The sequence below is a fragment of the Cygnus atratus genome, chromosome 5 (genome assembly GCF_013377495.2).
Source record: "Cygnus atratus isolate AKBS03 ecotype Queensland, Australia chromosome 5, CAtr_DNAZoo_HiC_assembly, whole genome shotgun sequence".
Lineage (NCBI taxonomy): Eukaryota > Metazoa > Chordata > Aves > Anseriformes > Anatidae > Cygnus > Cygnus atratus.
Genome location: NC_066366.1, coordinates 6,848,552 through 6,865,542, shown reverse-complemented (window position 1 = coordinate 6,865,542; position 16,991 = coordinate 6,848,552). Strand labels below are relative to the sequence as shown.

At 38.5% G+C, this 16,991-nt stretch overlaps 2 protein-coding genes across 2 annotated transcripts in view; one reads left to right on the top strand and one right to left on the bottom strand.

Moving 5' to 3' along the window:
• Positions 1 to 1,426: 1,426 nt before the first annotated feature.
• On the top strand, positions 1,427 to 15,637 carry EIF3M (eukaryotic translation initiation factor 3 subunit M). Its single transcript, XM_035550145.2, has 11 exons — positions 1,427 to 1,577; positions 1,844 to 1,976; positions 3,332 to 3,470; positions 3,792 to 3,915; positions 4,440 to 4,534; positions 9,361 to 9,444; positions 10,805 to 10,904; positions 11,353 to 11,434; positions 14,185 to 14,328; positions 14,882 to 14,942; positions 15,366 to 15,637. Exons 1-11 carry the CDS (start codon positions 1,536 to 1,538, stop codon positions 15,484 to 15,486), a joined length of 1,125 nt encoding a protein of 374 aa, XP_035406038.1. The 5' UTR covers positions 1,427 to 1,535; the 3' UTR covers positions 15,487 to 15,637.
• Positions 15,638 to 15,773: 136 nt separating this feature from the next.
• The window catches only part of CCDC73 (coiled-coil domain containing 73), a 55,781-nt gene continuing 54,563 nt past the window's right edge, over positions 15,774 to 16,991 (bottom strand). Inside the window, 1 exon segment of the mRNA XM_050710808.1 lies at positions 15,774 to 16,645. Within this exon segment, the coding sequence (XP_050566765.1) occupies positions 16,442 to 16,645 (204 nt within the window). The 3' untranslated portion in view covers positions 15,774 to 16,441.

Here is a 16,991-nt window from a genome sequence, read left to right as displayed (position 1 = left end):
TTTTTTCAGCTTTTTGTAGAAGGGATGGAACTCCCACTTCCCAGACAGTGAAACTGAATTCATAAAAATTTGTTTTATTGAAGAATAAAAATTTTTCAGAAGGAATTTCCATGACAACAAATATAGGACATGCTATTTCTAAGCATTTTCTAAAGGGTTTTCCTTTAGTCTATAAATCCTTTGAGTTCATTGTCAATTGCTGCCTGTTCCTAGTCACCTTTCAAAGTATTGGCACAAAGGCTATGAAACTTTGTACAAACTCTAAGGTTGACATCATTACTCAAAGAGTCTCCCAAGTTTGCGTAAATGATTTCTGAATACAGACCACTGAGAATACCAAATATCAATGCTAAGGTCCCTTTTTAATTGTGTTTCTGTATTTATTGCTAAAATCTAATTTGTAAAATTGGGGCTAGATGAGTGTCTCACTAACAGCCCAGTCCCTCTTTGCCAAACAGCCTTAACACACAGTGGTATGACCAATAACCATGTAACTTTTTTCATACTGCAGATTATTTATTTAAACTCTTGAAGCATAAAACACTACCTCCAGCCCCGGTGCACTATATCTCATGTAGTTATTTTACATCGGGGACCAGGCTTTACGAAACACTGGCTCAGCAAGGCGATTCACGCGTTCTAATGTAAACAGTGCCAAACACAGTGCCCGAGTCCCAGCCTCAGCTTTCTCATTAACAGAGAAATCACCTCGGAGCTCTTTTCCTGGCACTTCAGAACTCCATTCCTAGTTGTCAGGCTCTATTTCTCCACAGAAATATTTATCCTGAATTACTCAACGATTTTCAGAGTAATGAAAAGCTCTGTAATTACTTTCTAGCAGTACTCTTATGTAGCAAGAAGGGGCCATCTGTGAACCCTTCCCTCTCAGAATTGTCCAGCTCTTATTAAACAAGCCTTTAGAAATGTTTAACCCAGACAGTTGTGACTAAGTGTTTTCTAAATTCCTGTTAATGAATACTAATACTATGCCAGCGAGTACTCGATTGGAAATACATTGGTAGCACCTGGAGCAGGGACTAGGCTGGCACTGAGACAGACCAAGGCAAGAGACTGCTGGCGCCTGACGAGGGACGCCTGCAACATCTCTGCGCAGGTTTCAACGCTGGCTTACCTAAGCTAAGCCTGGTACTTAAACTCTCACGGCAAAAAAGCCGCGCGGTTAACGGGGAAAGGACCCAAGCGAGCGGGCGGCAGCTCCGCGAGGGCCCGAGGGGCAGAGCCCCCGCCCCTCACACGGCGGGCCCCTCAGCGCCGCCTCAGCACCAACGGTCACCGCCCGCGCGAGGCGGGGCTGAGGGGGCGCGAGGCGGAGCTGCGGGCGGGGAGGGGCGGGGCGCGAGGCGGCTCTTCCCGCCCTCCCCTCCCCTCCCCTCCCCTCCCCTCCCCTCCCCTCCCCTCCCCTCCCCTCCCCTCGCCGCGCGGGGAAGCGGAAGCGGTGGCGGCGCGGCCCCGGAAGGCGTCCCGCCCTTCCGGCACGGCGGCGTGCTCGGGCCGGCCGCGGCGGCAGCGGCGCCATGAGCGTGCCGGCCTTCATCGACATCACGGAGGAGGACCAGGTGCGGCCGGGCGCGGCGCGGGGCCGCCCCCGGGGCTCGCTGCGGGAGGGCCGGCCGGCTCCTCGCGGCGTCACCGCGCGGCCGGGGCTGCCGCCGGGGGGCCGCTGACGGACGCTGCCCGCAGCCCGGTTGTCGCCTGCCGTAGCGCCCGGTGCAGCAGGGGGGCCCCCGGCACGTGTCTGGGGTGTAAACCGGGCTGTTCGGGCCTTGCTGCTCGCGAAACGTCTGCTCTGTGTTTGTTTTTTTTTTTTTTCTTTTCTTTTAAGGCTGCAGAACTGCGAGCTTACTTGAAATCCAAAGGAGCGGAGATCTCTGAAGAGAACTCCGAAGGTGGGCTCCACGTCGACCTGGCGCAGATCATCGAGGCTTGCGACGTGTGCCTGAAGGAGGATGACAAAGGTTTGCCTCCCTAGGCCGTACGGGTTTCACTAGGCGTGATCGCCATCAGTTCTTTCAAATAGGCGACTGGGCTGAATTGAGGGGTGTGTTGCATGGCTCACACGTTAACGTGCGCTTCTTTGTAAGACTGGAAGTGCTTAGCTCCAGCGCGGCCAGATAAAATCTGCGCGTGCTCCACTCCTCCCTTTCTCAAACACCCAGTGGCCTTTGAAGAAATCAGAAATGGGGCTAGGTTGTGCTTGTTAGGAGGGCCCAGGGAGCTTTATGTAAAAGCTTTCTCTCTGAAAAAAGTGAACGATAAAGTAAGATTCGCTTCTGGTTAATGGCCGCGGGGCTGCATGGCAAATAAGTAGCAATAAAAACTAGCACTGTAGACATCTGTAACTAGAAGTATTAAGGCCTAAACATTAGTTGGTTAATATTGTCTGAAAACACTGGGATCTTTCAGTAGTCACTACTGCTTTTGAGGTAGGATATAAATCCTTAGAATCTATGCTACTATGGGTTAGTGACACTGATACTGCAATAGCCTTAAATGGTCTTTCTGTGCCTCCGGGGATCTGTACTGACATAAAGTTCCATTTAGAACTTTTACCTGTGAAAATAATTGCTGATATTAATAATACGCATTTGAAAGAACGTAGGGTTTATCTGAAGAGTATGTACAATTATTTTTCATTTTGCCTCTTAACTGTAGGCAAATGAGTACGAAATACTGGAGAACCTTATCGCAGTGCTGTTTGATGTTCAGGTGTCATTAGGGGAAATATGTATTTGTCATATTTTTTTTCTTATGCTTTCTATAACTGATATTTGGGCAGGCTTTGGGCAGAATACCTGTCAGGCGCTATTTGTGCAGCATGTAATGCCGTACTTGAAACAGGCTGCAGAGGCCTCTGCGTGTGCTTTGTTCTTCTGGGCACTTCTCCTGTGGTCTGGGTTTCCCTTGCACTGAGCACCAGGTTAGAATTCTTGCTTTAAAACAATTTTCTAGGTGTGCAGGAGGAACCCGCTGCTTTATTTATTTAAAGGCCAAAACCTGAAGTTCCCCTGACTTCTCTTCTGTGTGAATAGAGAATTTGAAGCAAGTAAGATACCAAATACCGAATTCTGTTCTTACCTTACAGTGGTAATTCTTGCTTTAAATTGAGCTGTGTTAATAAGAGACCACATGAACCAAATCTCTTGAACATTCTGATGAATATCCATGTTGGTTATGTTGGCATCATATCTCTTACGGTTCTTGCCAATGCAAAATAAGCATTCCCAGCAGAAGGAACTCTCCAGCACTAAATAGCTATTGATGATGGTTGCGGCTGGCAATTCTAAACAGCTGTGTATTTTGTTTTGTGCAGATGTTGAGAGTGTAATGAACAGTGTAGTCTCTTTGCTGCTTATTCTGGAACCTGACAAACAAGAAGCACTGATTGAAAGCTTGTGTGAGAAACTAGTAAAATTTCGGGAAGGAGAGCGCCCATCTCTTAGACTGCAGCTGTAAGTATTCTACAGAGAAGCTGAGATAATGGTGTCTTGGAAAGTAATCCTTCCTCTAAAGAGAATGGATTGTTTTGTGTGTCTCTGGAAATGAAAGTGTGGGGTGTCTGTCAAGATCTGTGTGTCTGTTGTAGGAAGCACAGACTTCTTGGCTTCTCTGCTGCGACCTGTTACAAAACTGAATGCTGTTACAATTCTTCATGGACTTAAGGTGTTGCCAGGTGCTTTGGGTATCACGCATCTGGATAAAAACTTTTGTATATGCTCCAGTGAACTTTCTCTAAACCTTTTAAACTCAATTGTTTGTTGTTTGTGGTTTAGACTGAGCAATCTCTTCCATGGCATGGATAAGAACACTCCTGTGAGATACACGGTATACTGCAGCCTTCTTAAAGTGGCCTCCTCGTGCGGTGCCATCCAGTACATTCCAACTGAACTAGACCAGGTAATTAATTACTGTGGTGCTTCAAGTTACAGCCTTTGTATCAACAGTGTTGCATCTCACTAAATATTAATCAGAGTTGATCCAGACCATTTTTCCCTGCTGTAAATTGCTAGACACTACTGAAATAACAAATGTAGGACACGACTTCTTACCTTTTAAAGGTCTGCGTCCAGAATCTAAATCAAGCTGCTGTTTATTTTCCATCTCTGATGCTGAGCATAGTTAGATGTGTCTGATTCTTGTGGATGTAATGAAAGTGAGAAGTTTTGATCAGGAATTTGGGCGGCAAGTTCTTGTCCCTTCCTCTGGAATCAGAATGTATTGGAATCACACGAAGAGCACAGACATCTGGCCTTGTCATGGGAAAACTTCCAGGTTCTGCATGGGGAGCCTGAGAGTCAGAGGACCCAAAAGATCTGTGAAAGATCTCTTGAATCCTTTTCTGCTTGAGAGTAAATTAGAAGTATTTGCAGTTTCTTGTTAGCTTTTTTCCAACGCTTCCTCTTCACGTGTATTCTCCTTAGGTCCGAAAATGGATTTCTGACTGGAATCTCAGCACAGAGAAAAAGCATACTCTTCTGAGACTGCTGTATGACGTCCTAGTAGACTGCAAAAAGAGGTATAAAAGACAAGTAATAACTGCATCTTGAATTGATCTATTGCAAGTGATTTTTAATAAAAGTATTTTTCATGGCACTTAAAAATGAATCTGTACTGATAATTCAGTCCAAAGGTACCTCTTTTTTTCTATGTTTTTGTAAGCGTTTTTGAAGTTAGTAGTGAATTAACTACAAACCATAGACTCCCAAAATAAAACTATCCCTTTCTATAAATACTAATCTTCAAGCATTGTAATGTTGTGCCAAGTTTATTATTTAATTGCACTTTTGACATTTTAGTGCGTGGTAGTGCTATCTCTTAATGATGTTGGGAGGCTTATCAATCACAGTTAACAGGATCGGTCTTTTATATAAACATTACCTTTAGGACAACGCTTTCCACTAGTCATCAAAATTAATGTCCACAGAATACCTGCTTGACCATTTTAAATCATTATCCTGGATCATAAGAGGTATCTTTGATCTAACAAACTTGGCAGACCAGTGTCTTCTGGCATGCAAAGTAATGCTGTGCGTACTGTGCCTGTTAATTAATGCAAGTCTTAACTGAGAGCTGTCATCAATTTATCTCAGCTGATATAGTATATCGAGTGCATTGGCTAGGGCTGTTGAGATGGGCTGGTACTTAAAAGTGGTTTCGGCATGTAGTTCCACAACTGTTTCGGCCTATCTAAATTGACCCCGCTGTAATTTATGGGAGGGGGGAAAGCAGCTTTTCCTACGTTTGCATAGCTTTTTATTGCTGCAGACCTGATTCTGTCTTGTACTCCACCTGTTCCTGTCCTGTGCCTCCAAGTACTGGAACCAGTGTGTGTGTTGTGTGCGTGTGCGCGCGCTGGTGTAGGCATATGTGCAGCTGTGCAATGGATTGGACTAGGGAGGTGACTTGCAGAAAAAAAGGCATGTGTGGAGCTGTCGTAGTAGGAGGAAAGTTTCTTCTGGCAGGAGAGTTAGCTTATTTGGGCATGGTGAAATTGTAGCCTGGAAATGCTGTGTCAGCATAGCAGGATCACTTTTACCTCACCTCCATTTAGGGATGATTAATCCTCGTGGAGTAGTTACACCGTGAGTTATGTTACTGCGATTTCCTGTCACTGACATTAAAATGCTTTTGTACTGATCGTACTTCATGAGAGATTTCAGATATATTAATCAGATCTTGTATGCAGCATAGCACTTAGTTTGTTTTAGAAATATTATGCTGATATTCTGCAATGCTCATACTCTAAACACTTGATTTACTGAGAGGTTTTAACTAGTTTAATTTCCATACTTAATAGCTAACTATTTTTAGCTAGTCTTGTTATCAAATCTGTGGATTAAACTTGTAACTTTTGTTTTCAGTCCTACTAGTAACCTTGCTACCAAAGTTACTTAGTAGTTAACTGTCAGATTTCATTAAAAAAAAAAAAACTGCTCACCAATAATAGGTGACATTTTTTAAATTAGGCATTTAAAAACTTTCACTAACTCTGTAATATATTACTCCTGCACTCAGTGTCCTTACCATCTGTTGCAGTGAGCTTTGCACTGAACTGAGCAGTTTTTCAGAGCACTTATATTTCTCTCCAGGAAAGAAAACAAGAAGTGACCCTAGCACCTTTGACCTGGTTCACTCTCCTGGATCAGTGGGCAGTATTTGCAATAGTATGGGAAACTCACAGCAGCATTCCAGCTTTTGCACGCAGGAATGTTGCTCTACCTAGCAGTTTGGGAAGATAAGGGGGAACTGAAAAATAAGCAATAAAAATCATACCTCAGTTACCATGTTGATTTATAATAAAGAAAAAAACCCACATTGTTGAAAGCAATGGGATTGGTTTTTTTTGGTTTATTTTATGTGGCAGAAAAAATGGCTTTCCAGACCTAATAGACTTTCCCCAGTGGATAGCTTGGTAGCGAACAGCTTGTGAAGAGTAGATACGCAGATGTTAAGTTCGTTGTTCCTTTTCCTACAGTGATAAGTGAAAGCTTGTTTTATCAAATCTTTTCCAGTCACTTTCTGGTTGAAGTTTCTTCTTACTGATGATCAAAATCGTCTTCTTTTCTTCGAAGAAGGATTCTTATCTTTCCCATGATCAACTGAAGAAAAATTGGTGGTGGTGGCTGGAGAACAGATAGCTGCTCTGGCTTGTTTCTGAGATCTGTATTTGGTAGCTGAACTTTGCAGGAGATTAGTTACTTTCACTGCTACTTATGATCCTTGTCATAAAGGTTCTGTAGCAGTTTTGTGCCTCGGCTTTAATATTCAACATTTTCCTAGCTGTGTTGGTATGAAACTGCAAGGTAACACAACCTGTTTTCCAGTTGCAGGTGAAGTTTTGCAGGCACGTATGGTTTGCATGCAGCCAAAGAGTTGAGTTCTATTGTGAGACCTTGAATGTCATGCCAGGCTCCAGCCTGACGCAGCTCACAGTTTTGTCTCTGCCATCGACCTGGCAGGATTCAGACTGGGATGAGTCTTGTCCAAGTTTACCTTCAAACAGGTCTGGCAAGTCTGGTTATCAATACCTGTAGCCAAAAGCTCAGCATTTCAGGCACCTGCAAAGTAACTGTTTCATTTAATTTAATGTAAAGGGACTCGATTCCAAAATTTTCTGAAGACTGAATACTCTATTTTTTTCGTCCCTTTATCTACTATAACTTTTCAATTCTTACTGGCATTTTGTCGAGTTACTCATCCAGACTGGCAAGTGGAGCCAGGAGTGTTTGTGCCAGCTGTCTTGCTAGAAAAATGTTCACACTTAAATCTTAGGTGAAATACACACTCAGCAATAAGCTTTGGTGAAATGGTGATCTGTAATACTGCTTTAAACACCCTAATTTATGGTAGTAGTCTGACACTGAATAGAGTAAGATGAAATAATAAAAGGAATAGAAGAATTCTGGCGTATTTGTTGAGGCTTACAAGGCTTTAGCACAGGAAGTTTGGGAGTGATTGCCTTGTAGCATTCTGATGTTTGCTAGACATACAATATGCTGCTTCTCCCCCTTCAAAAAAGGTGGGGAGGGATTGCAAATTTTATTTGAAGTGAGTGAAAAACATAGCTTTAACTTTCGCTCCTAAGGGAGAGAGAAGAGGAGGAAAGTTCAGAACTATGTTGCAGATTTCTGGAAGTATATAAGTACAAAAATAGAAAACGTATATTAAATATGGGGACTTACTAGGTTGATTAGAACATCAGCTGAGCCTCTTTGTTTGAATACCTCTATAGTGCAAGTCCCATTTTAAAATGGTTCTTTGTCTTCACTAAATATTGAGCATTGATAAGGCTTCACTAGCGCAAAAATTAGTCTGTTGTAGACTGACGCGCATGCAAATAGTTCTTGCATGTGTAAAGCTGTCTACATCTGTTCTATTTCACTGATACAAGGCTATCAGTTCTACACACCAGTATCAGTTGCCACAACAAAGCATAGGCCAACCTCTTTAATGACAAAATCTTAAAACAAATATTCAAGTTTTCTGTTCAAAACAGTTTGGGAATAATGGCTGGCACCTGTAGAAAACTTCTCTGCCTTTAGTACAACCTCTCTTTTTACTCAGTGGACATCCAGATTATATATGATACTGTTTGCTTCCCATGATTCGCACTGCACATAAAGGATACCTGCCAAATTTTCTAGGAGCACAAAACCTCACCCTATAGAGAAATTGGCAAATAGTAATACTGATAGTTTTAAAATTAATATCCATGTGAACATAGTCTTTGGACTATAAAAACCATGCTAGCTTGTGCTGCTATATAGGATAAACCCGTATCAGCATGGAAAATTTTATAAGTCTATCAGGCCACACTTGTGTATACAGGTTTTGGCTGGAATACAGTTAATTTTCTTCACTGTAGCTTGTGTAGGGAAGGTTGCTTTATCTGGAATTCAGTTACTTTCAGGGAAGAGTTTAGCTTTACATTATAACTCACAGAGTAATATCCAGCCTTCCTGTCCACTGAGAAAGTACTTCTGCCTAAAGGGGACTCCAAGTATATGTGCAGAAAAGCAGCAGAACACTTGCCAGTCTGTGTATATTCACTGCATATATTTTTTGCTGAAAACTTTGTGAAAAAGCATGAGAAGTTAATGGTCTCAATAGTGGTGAGAACCACTGCATAAAAATAAATCAAAATCAGTTAAAATTACAGTATCTGTCTTGGAGCTGGTTTGCAGTAATGTCAAGGAGCTGTTTAAGTAAATCTACAGTCTTGTCTGCCCTGATGATGTCTTTAATTTTCTTCAAATGAATGCTTTTTCTAAAAGCTGTCTGTCAAACCGGTGTTGGAAGCTGCTTCCTTTGCAGCAGCCTAAGTCAATCTAATTGCTGGCTGTGTAACTTCATCAGTGAAATGAGCAGCTCTCGTTCTGAATACTTGGAGAGAATCTGTGAAAGAAGAAAAGGGAGCTTTTACACAGTCACTTTTCTGACCATAAATATTCTTTAAGATATGCCATTTTACATTTGAAATAAACTTTGCAGTGCTACTTATTCTGCAATGATTAAATCCAGATGTGCATAAGAAGAGCATTCTAGTGAACCATATAAAGCTGTTCCTAGCTCAGAGAGCTTTTTCCATAACCAGCAGGTAATTTATCAATTTAAGAGAATGAAATGAAGGGTGAAGATAAACATTTTGTAGAACAAGAATTGAAAGAATACATCTAGTTAATTTGTTCTCTCCACTAGAATTAAAATGGATCATCTACATCTTTTCAAGTGTAACTTAATTTGACCTGTAACATCATAATGGTATTAATCAAATATTTGAGTGTCTTGTTTGAACTTTTTTTCCCCCAGCAATCCAGAGTTAACTTTGTTTTTCTTTCATAGTGACACTGCAGCAAAAGTAATGGTGGAGCTATTGGGGAGTTACACAGAGGACAACGCTTCCCAGGCTAGAGTTGATGCTCACAGGTAACACTGACTTCCTAGTTCCCTTAAAAGTGGCTTTTTCTAAATTGCTGAATTACGTTGATTGTCTTACTAATAAAGAATATCAAATGTCCTGGCAGGCAAGGGCCCTCCTGTGGCCCTTTTTCTATAGCATGGCTGACTTGATAAGGAGTTTATCTGTGCAGCCTGTGGTAGGTTTGCTTGTTTCCAGGCTGTCAGGTTTACTCCACTGCACAAGTGTGCAGGCATACTTGTGCTCACTGCTGAGAAAGAGCAGCCTTGCTAAGAAGGTTGTTTACATCAACTATGTTATCAAAAGTTTAAAAAATCTGAAAGGATGTCAATTCCTCGCTGATTATTTGATTCTCTAACTTAAATACTTTTTTTCAAATGGCACTTTCTATTGAAAATAAATTCTTGCTTTTTTCGCTATGAGCAAGGACTAAGGATATGAACTGCGCAGAAATAAAATTACTTGGTAGACATGCTGGGAGTAAAGATGATTCTTAATTTATTTTCCCCACAGGCCAAAATGTGTAAAAGCTTATTTTCATGTTCTGTCTGTCATTATTATTCTTGGGAATTAGATATTTAATAAGTAATGTAGATCTTCTGGGTGTGTAATAGCTTACACTTGAGCAGCAGGAAAATCAAATGACTCATTTTGAAAATTAAAGTGTCTGTGCATAAGTAAATGAAGACTTTAATGGCTACCACTGAGGCCTTTTTATCTCTGAAAGAACGTGTGCGCTCTGGGTTTACTACAGTGCTGCCTCTGTGCAGACTAGGTTCTTCTGGATGCATGTTATGTGGTAGGGTCATGGTCTAGGCCATTGGTGCTAGTGTAGCACTGACAGCCTTCTAATGTGCTGCCGAACAAAAGCTTTCATCTAGAGTTCTAGAAACACTTTAGGACTGTTTATAGTCCGGAGCTGCAACTGATAAATCATAGGTCTTGCAGTGTTTGGTATTGAAGATTTCTCTGCTTTGTGTCACATGTTCAAGTACAATTAATCTTCCTAAACGACTTAATTCTATGAAGTTTTAGGAGAACGGTAAAAATACCGCTAGGAATGAAGATCTGGCTAGAAACAAATGCATAGATGGAAACAGTAGGTTGATCTGTAGCCTTACCACCTGGCCAATTTTATTTGTGATATGGGGCAAAGTACTTAACAGTTTCTGTTTCTTTGTTTTGTTTTCTTTTTTGTCTGTGAAGCAAAGATTAAAGTTACCTAGAAATGTGACATGCCTTACATTTAAGAATAGTTGAAAACTACAGAGTATTTCCTAGAAAATCAAGAAAAACAAATTGAATTGCATTTAATCATAAAAACGTTTTAAAAAAAAAAAAAAAAGTAAAATCTCCTTTTCTAACCAGATGCATTGTACGAGCATTGAAGGATCCAAATACCTTTCTCTTTGATCATCTTCTTGCCTTAAAACCAGTCAAATTTTTGGAAGGAGAACTTATTCACGATGTAAGTAACTTTGATTTTAGCAAGTTGGTTTGATATCTATTGAGTGCCTCCTTTATTGGTGTCTTTTGAAATTCATTAAAAGAGTTGTCTATGTCGGTAATCTGCAATGTACTTTTTTTATTGCTTTTAAAATTAAAAAAAAAAAAGTTACATGTAAAATGTAGCATGGATAATAGAACATTCCCCTTTAGAAGCATCAGAGTTACAAATCCTGTCTTTACATGAGTTCTTGTGGCAAAACTACCTTTCAGGTCTGAGAAAAGAAAGCACAGCATGGGTTGGTAGCACAAGGCACACCCTTGGCTGGTGGCAGCGGCCAGAATTTTAACTTTCTTTTTGCATTTGTTTTTCAGTTCAATAGTAGTAGTGGTGTTTTATATATCTATCTGTGCAGTCTTCAAGAAGGGAAACAGAAAATGTTTGAAGTGTTCTTACGCTTGTTTTCTAGCTTTTGACAATTTTTGTAAGCGCGAAACTAGCATCCTATGTCAAGTTTTATCAGAACAACAAAGACTTCATTGACTCTCTTGGTAAGTTTTCAAATCAATATGTTTCTGACTATTTACATGGTTTAAGATAATAGAACCCACAAACTGTTTCAGTTTCAACAGAAAAATATTGAAGCCAGAGAATTTTAATAGGATTTTTTTTAACACTGGATTAGAGTTTGTAGACTCTAACCCTTGCTAGTTCAGAAATGGACTATCTAAAAACTATGGTTTCTTATACTAGGACAAGCATTAGAGGTGTTTGGAAGATGACTCTTTTCTCCCACTTCTTTTCACTTAAACCTTTTGGGGGCGAATTTGTAACACGTTGCTACTCTAGGCTAGGTCAGAGATTACGGTTTTCCAGCAAAAACAGCAGCTGGTATAAATCTTTTTTTTTTTTTTTTTATGATCAGTAAGTTTATAACAGCAAATACCTTTCCTGAATGGTAAGGTAAAACATGCAAACTACGGTGTGTGTGCACGCGTGCGCTGATGCATTAGACCTCGCAAGCCACAGTCTGTCCCAGTTAATTTGTTTCATCACATGAAGCAATGTGATGGAATGTTAATGTCAGCACCCTCTTTATTTACACACTGTGGAAGAAAGGAGTAGTAATTAACACTTTGACACTCCCCCGTTGATGTGTAATTGACTGTTTCAAAGGAGCACTGGTTCATAAGCTATTGCATGCATTAAAATTACGTTTTTTATATTCCAGCTTTTTAGGACAGGGGTCAGTGACAATGCAGAAATTGCTCAATGATGCAGATTTTTTTATTACTGCATTACGGTTTTGACATATTGGTAATGAATAAATGTTTCCATAAAAATCTGTTTTTTTTTTTTATAACTTTGATTTTGAAATGACACTTGAACACTAACTGAATGCATTTGAAGAAAGGCATAGTTTTGTTAAAACCAAGTTTAGTGCAGCCTTTTAACATATGCATTATTTTGTTTAATGGAGTGTGGTATAATTCTGAGAATAATTACCTTCAGAGCTTTAAAATGCTGGTACTTTAGGTATTAAAATGATGGAAACATCAATGATTTTTTTGTGGATAAAATTAGCAGTAAGTTTCTGGTAGTTTGTAAATGTGTATATGGGATAGGCATGTCTTTTGTCTTTTTATTTGAACATTAGTTGTGGGAATATCTTATGCTTTTCTTTCTTAGGGGAAATATCTTTTGTATTGTACTTATTTTTGTGTGTTGAAATGGCTTATTTGCTGAAAATGTAGTTGTAATTGAAAAAATGTATGCAATATTAATTACACATGGGGTAGCAACTGTATGTCATGCAACAGTCATGATTTATTTTTGCCTTCTTGCATCTAGGTTTACTTCTGTGAATATACAGTCTGTATTTTAAATATATCTGATATTCACATTATTCTGGTAAAAATCCTTAGATATCTGTGTAACTGTTTTGAAAGACAGCCTTACTTCCACTTACCTTGATTTCTCACCACCTTTATGGTATCCTCAGGACATTTTGAATGTCTTCAAGGTAGAGATTCTGAGAGGTCTAGATATTCTAGAGGCCAAGGTAGAGATTCTGAGGCAGTTCAGACCTAATGCTAGGAACTTGGTCTACTTCTTCCAGTTATGCCTTTTAAAAACAATAGCAGTTTGGTACAGAAAACAACGCAATTAATTGATGAGACATTCCAATATTCTTTAAAACACCTAGATCTATTCCAAAAAAATAAATATTTTAAACTGTTCTACTTTTCTGCATCAGGACCAATTAAAATGTCTATGAAAGCTGTGCAGTGAAGGCTCCTACAGGTGGCATCAGTTTGTTACAATTTGTTGTTTTATTAATGCTGACAACTTAGGCCAGCAGTAGCATTATCTGTGTCAACTGGATCGCCCTAACATGTCCACATTTAATCTGGTATTATCAGCAGTCTTTTTCAGAAAGTTAATCAGTATCTCATTTGCATTTGTTAATTAGGGTTAATGTGTGCTAATTGATTTTTTCGATGCTTGTAGATTTCCATTAAACCCAGTTAGGTATAGTTTCTGATGCTCCTCATTTATATGAATTATGGTGATCACATTTTTGTTGAATTGGTGCCAAATAGGGAGCCTGCATCATAATTACAGCTAATTAACACAACATGATGTCCTCTATTAATGTGCTTTTCTATTAGAGTATGGATGTTATAAATTCCAAACTTAAATATTTACTGAAGCAATGTGAATGCTTATAATGTCATTCCAAAACAAAATGATTACTGTTCATTTTAAAGAAACTTCCAGCAAATCTTAGTTGGTGCCTCAGAGAACTTAATTTAGAAATGCCTTGGCTCATCCATGTGTCTTAACTGTTTACCTAGACTTCTTCAGTAAAACAGATTCTGATGTAGATGTGCAAGGTTCAGTTTCTTGTGCTGCTATTCATACTATCATGTAAAAGATGAATGACTTTTACTATCTGTTCATATGCTCTTGAAGATCACACTTTAGCCACCCTAGATGCAACTCAGTGTTTTTATACTTTGGTATGAAGTCATTAAGTATCAAAGCACATGTTTATGGGACAAAAATGTTGTGTTGCTGAACCATTACAGATTTGTTGGGTGTTTTTTTAAGCAACTACATGAAAATGAGTGGTGCTGCTGTAGGAAGGCTTTGACATCACCAGTTATTTTTCATTTGTTGTTGTGCTGCTGTTCTTCCTGATGATGCAACTGAAAAAATCACTTGTACCACTTGTACCCTTTCCATCTAAATTTCGGTTATGGTGATGTTCTTACTGGTTATCTATACTTCTACATAGGCTTGTTGCATGAACAGAATATGGCAAAAATGAGGCTACTTACTTTCATGGGGATGGCTGTAGAGAACAAAGAAATATCATTTGACACAATGCAACAGGAACTTCAGATTGGAGCTGATGATGTAGAAGCATTTGTTATTGATGGTAAGAACTGTAACAAAGCACTTTACACAATGCTAATGAGCCATACCTTTTATAGTCTTCAAGGCTGATGTTAAATATTCAGAGAAATATTTTTAAATTTCTGTTCTAAGATACATATCTGTAAAATTTTGTGCTTAAAAGACATGTACAACTGCTGACATTTTTATGAGTGACTTTTCCTTTTGGTGATAGATATATTTCAGATAATTCTTTATAGAACTAATAAATTGTTTGCAGGTTTAATTTTTTCGTCTGGTTCTGTTTGTTGTCATTAAAACAGGATGTGTTTGTAGGGGAGAGAAGTTCATAAAAACTATACAGGATATTGCTTTAATAGATTGGCATCAAACAATGAAGATAGATGTATGACCTTCATCTTGTTACATCATTTTGCTTTTCTGCCTATTGGACTTTTAACAACATCAGTGAAAAATATTAAGTGAACTGTTTTTTTTGTAGTTGTATTGATCCAATTATAAAGAGGTTTTATGCAATTTAATACCTTAACACTGTCTTGAAAATACTGCTCAAAACAGCATTGCTTTTTTTGCAGCTGTAAAGACAAAGATGGTATACTGCAAAATAGATCAGACACAGAGAAAAGTAGTTGTCAGGTAAGACAATTCTTCATAGCATTTTGTGGAACTTAGTGTGTTCTAATTATTTCACTTACAGTTGTAGAATATTTTAACTAGAAGCAAGGTATTGTTCCTATCAGTTGCTGGTAGTTAAATAGTTGCTATTTATCATAATTTTATTAAAGCTCAGACTGAATGTGATTAGCTTATTTAATGAAAGAGTCCTATTTTCCAGCACATTTCATTTAATGACCTAATAGTGACAAGAATACTAATGACTGTTGTTGCTTTAAATATTTGGGAAGGCTACAGATTTCTGTAGCTGGTAAAGTGCAGCCCTTTATATACAGAAAATAAAATTTCCCTATTCGTGTATGAGAGCAAAGTAATGCTATCAAAGAATTATTAGGTGAGCATGACCTCTAGTAATCATCTTCTAATTTTGTTTTACTTCTCTAGTCACAGCACACATCGGACCTTTGGAAAGCAGCAATGGCAGCAATTGTATGACACTCTAAACACCTGGAAACAAAATTTGAATCAAGTGAAAAACAGTCTCCTCAGTCTCTCAGACACTTAAAAATGACCTAGAAATGTCTTACTATAGATAATTTTTATTAAAAATTTTGATGATTTGTGAACACTGCCAGAATGTATGCAATTGGTTTATAGAAGCTAAATATTCTAAATTGAAACCAAAAAAAAGGCAATAAAGCTAACCTGGGAGAGTATCATCTGTTGATTTTATTACATAATTATCAATATATAACATTAGCAATAGTGGTTGTTTCTTTTGTTATTGTTATGTAAGTTCATAATATGAGGATCTTTCCTCTTGCCAAAGCAAGAGGTGGGGGAATGAAGGGAGGGTAATCAGAAAAAAGAGTGTAAATAATGTGAAATGAGAGAGAGCTTCCCTCATACCCTAAAGGAGGAAAAACATGAGTGAGTTAAAAGTGAAACTATGAAGCAATACCTGCTGGTATATCTTTGTGAATCATACCTGATGCTTTAGTGCTGACAGAGGTATTACTTAGACAAATATTTAAATACTTCTGTAGTAGAGGTAAGCAGATGATTTTCTTCATCTGCCTCTTTGAACTGCTTTAAGTTGTTATGTTTCTAGGAGGAGCCATTATATTTTGAAACAGTTGCAGCTGATTGTTTGAAAATTGACTGAGCAGTCTGACAGAAACCAAATTGAATTATTTCAGTCAAAAGTTCCTCAGAACAAGAAAGAGGGGAATCTTAAGCAATAGTTTAATATTACTTACAGGTTTATTAAAACTTTAGTGAACTTTTAACTTCAGGCAAAACTTGTAACAACTTGCGTGCAGTTGACTGCAGAAACAGAACTTTATTAGTAGGAATTTCACCATTTTTAAACAGAAGAGGTCTATACTTTGTATTAAACATGAAAGCACAATTAATACATACCACATTCTATAGGAATACCTTTATCACTCTGGTTTGTGCAAGTGATTTATCTGTGCCTAACAGACACGTACATGCTTTTAAGTTCCTGCCACTGTTCTTTATTCTCTGTCTTCATGTTTTCTTTTTCTTGATGAACAAAGTCTCTCCAACTGGAGGAATTTCTCAATTTCTTCTATTTGATTTTGTATCTTAGAATTATGAATAGAACAGCTGCCTTCATCTCCAAGCATTCTTTCACTTTTTGCTGGAGTTACAGTTACATGAGAAGACTGCTCATGTGAAGCAGTAAATCCTTCTTTCACCTGACAGAATAAAAATGTAGCAGTTAATAATCGAAGAAGAGTCAGGTACAAAGGTTCAGATTGTCAAATTTTGCTAACATTAAGCATGCAAGGAAATGTGAAGAGAAAAATAAGTCAATTGCAAAAAGTTTCATTTGAAATGCGTATTTCAGCTTTAATCTAGAAGATTTGATAAATATACTTTTTATAAACCAAAGCTTAACATAAGACTTAGTACAGAAGAGTCTAATTTAAGAAAGACAATCCTGCACTAGAATGCAGATTAGCAAAATAAATAGTTCAATTAAACAGTTTAATGTTGCAATTGACATTTCCATTGCTATGCAATCACTCGATTAACAAAACC